This window comes from Echinops telfairi, unplaced genomic scaffold (assembly GCF_000313985.2).
Source record: "Echinops telfairi isolate 266 unplaced genomic scaffold, ASM31398v2 ScPeMD7_7417;HRSCAF=8455, whole genome shotgun sequence".
Lineage (NCBI taxonomy): Eukaryota > Metazoa > Chordata > Mammalia > Afrosoricida > Tenrecidae > Echinops > Echinops telfairi.
In genome coordinates, this window is record NW_022111317.1 from 2,613,958 (window position 1) to 2,615,731 (window position 1,774).

Sequence of the window (1,774 nt, forward strand, 5' to 3'; positions counted from 1 at the left end):
GTGCACGATTGTTCTCATCGTTGAGCCTGGCAACGCAGCCACGGTGTCTGTCCATCTCGTGGGGGGCCTTCCTCTTTTTTGCTGCCCCTCTGCTTGACCGAGCATGATGTCCCTCTCAGGGACTCGTCTCTCCGGACCATATGTCTAAAGGTTGTGAGAGAAAGTGCCACCCTTGCCTCAAGGGAGCACTCTGGCCTTGCTCCTTCCGAGACAGACTGGTGCGTCCTTTGCCGTCCATGGTGCTTTCTACGTTCTTCCCCGGCACCAGAGTTCAAACGCTTCCAGTTTTCTTCCGTCTTCTTGTCCACCGTCCCACTTCCACATACCTACGAGGGGCTTGAAGACCCCCTGGCTCGGTGGCAGGGGGTCCCTCTGCCCCTGCTGTAATTGGCTGGGCCCTTGGTTCTGGTTGAGAGGGTTCTGAAGCGCAGCAGAAGGAAGCGCTGCCTGGTTCCCGTCCCGCACTCACAGCTGCTGGTCCGAGTCTAGTCTCGCCGAGTCCCGATCCACTGCTCTGCTGCTGGGCATCTAAGTGGCGTCCTTCTTGCCCCTGTTGTGAGTGGTGCTGCGGTGGACATACCCCCACACCTGGCAGCAGACTGCCAGGCCTGCCTTCTGCGGCACTGCTGGGCAGCTTCCACGCTCCCCCACCTCTCGGTATCAGATGCAAACTGCCGGAGGCACCCAGGGACCGCCTCACGCCTCCGGTGCAAAGCCCCTCGAGCCTGTCCCCACACAGCCCACCCTGCCGCCCGGGCCTTCTCAGCCGCCCTCTCTCTCCTCTCTGCCCCGCAGGTGAGCGACTGGTGGGAGGAGTACATCTACCTGCGAGGACGTGGACCGCTGATGGTCAACAGCAACTACTACGCCATGGTGAGTCAGGGCCCTGGTTTGCGGTGTGGTGTCTTCCAGAACATCCCCTCAGGGCCAGGCTCTCCCTGGCTGTGTTCCCTCACCCTCAGGCAGCAGAGCCCAGGGATCTCTCTCCTGGCCCGGAGCCCCGTGGGCTCCTCATGGTGTTGATGAAATAGCTCGAGGCATAAAAGAAACAAGAAATAGCTCGCCCCCAAGGGCTGCGAGGCACGTGGGCTCTGGAAACGTGCTCCCGGCCAGCTGGCAGTCCCCGGCGGCCGGTGGGTGCCTGCCTTCCCGAAGTCCGAATGTAACCCGATCTCGTCCATCGCCCTGGCATGGGGGCACACGTGTGGCTTCCCCAGGGAGCCTTGTGTCAGAGGATTGGCCGGGGTTTGCTGCTGGCCACGTGCGGGGCTTTCCCACTGGGCTCAGACCGCATGCTGGAGTTGGTGTTCCTGTGCTTTGGTCCTGCTGATCTTTCCAAAGGTTCACCTGTGGCTGGAGAACGGAAGCTTCAGGTGGAAGACCCTTCGGCGAGGCTCCCAGGCCTGTCCGTCCCTGGCGAATCTCCTCTCTCCAGCCCTTTCTCTCTGGTCGTCCTTCGTTTCTCTGGTGGCAACACAGATCCGCACTGGGCTGCTAGCCACAGGCCAGCAGTTCAAAACTACCAGGCGCTCTGAGGGAGAAAGATGAGGCGTTCTACTCCTGTGAAGAGTCTCAGTCTTGGAAGCCCACGGGGGCAGTTCTACCCCGTCCTCTCAGCCCGCTATGGGGCGGAATTGACCCTGGGGCACGGGATTGGTTTCGTTCTTGTGTGGACGTTTTCTTTCCCCTTTGTCCTTCCCCCTTCCGTTGACCAGACGTGGAGGATGATGGTCAATGCGATGTAAGGACAGCTCTGGCGTGTGCCCTTTCCCCT

At 60.9% G+C, this 1,774-nt stretch overlaps 1 protein-coding gene across 1 annotated transcript in view; it reads left to right on the forward strand.

Annotated features, from left to right (window-relative positions):
* The window catches only part of CPT1A (carnitine palmitoyltransferase 1A), a 58,417-nt gene that overhangs the window by 33,206 nt on the left and 23,437 nt on the right, over positions 1–1,774 (forward strand). The window contains exon 7 of the mRNA XM_045297145.1: positions 793–873. Coding sequence (XP_045153080.1) covers positions 793–873 — 81 coding nt within the window. The remainder of the gene's footprint in view (positions 1–792; positions 874–1,774) is intronic.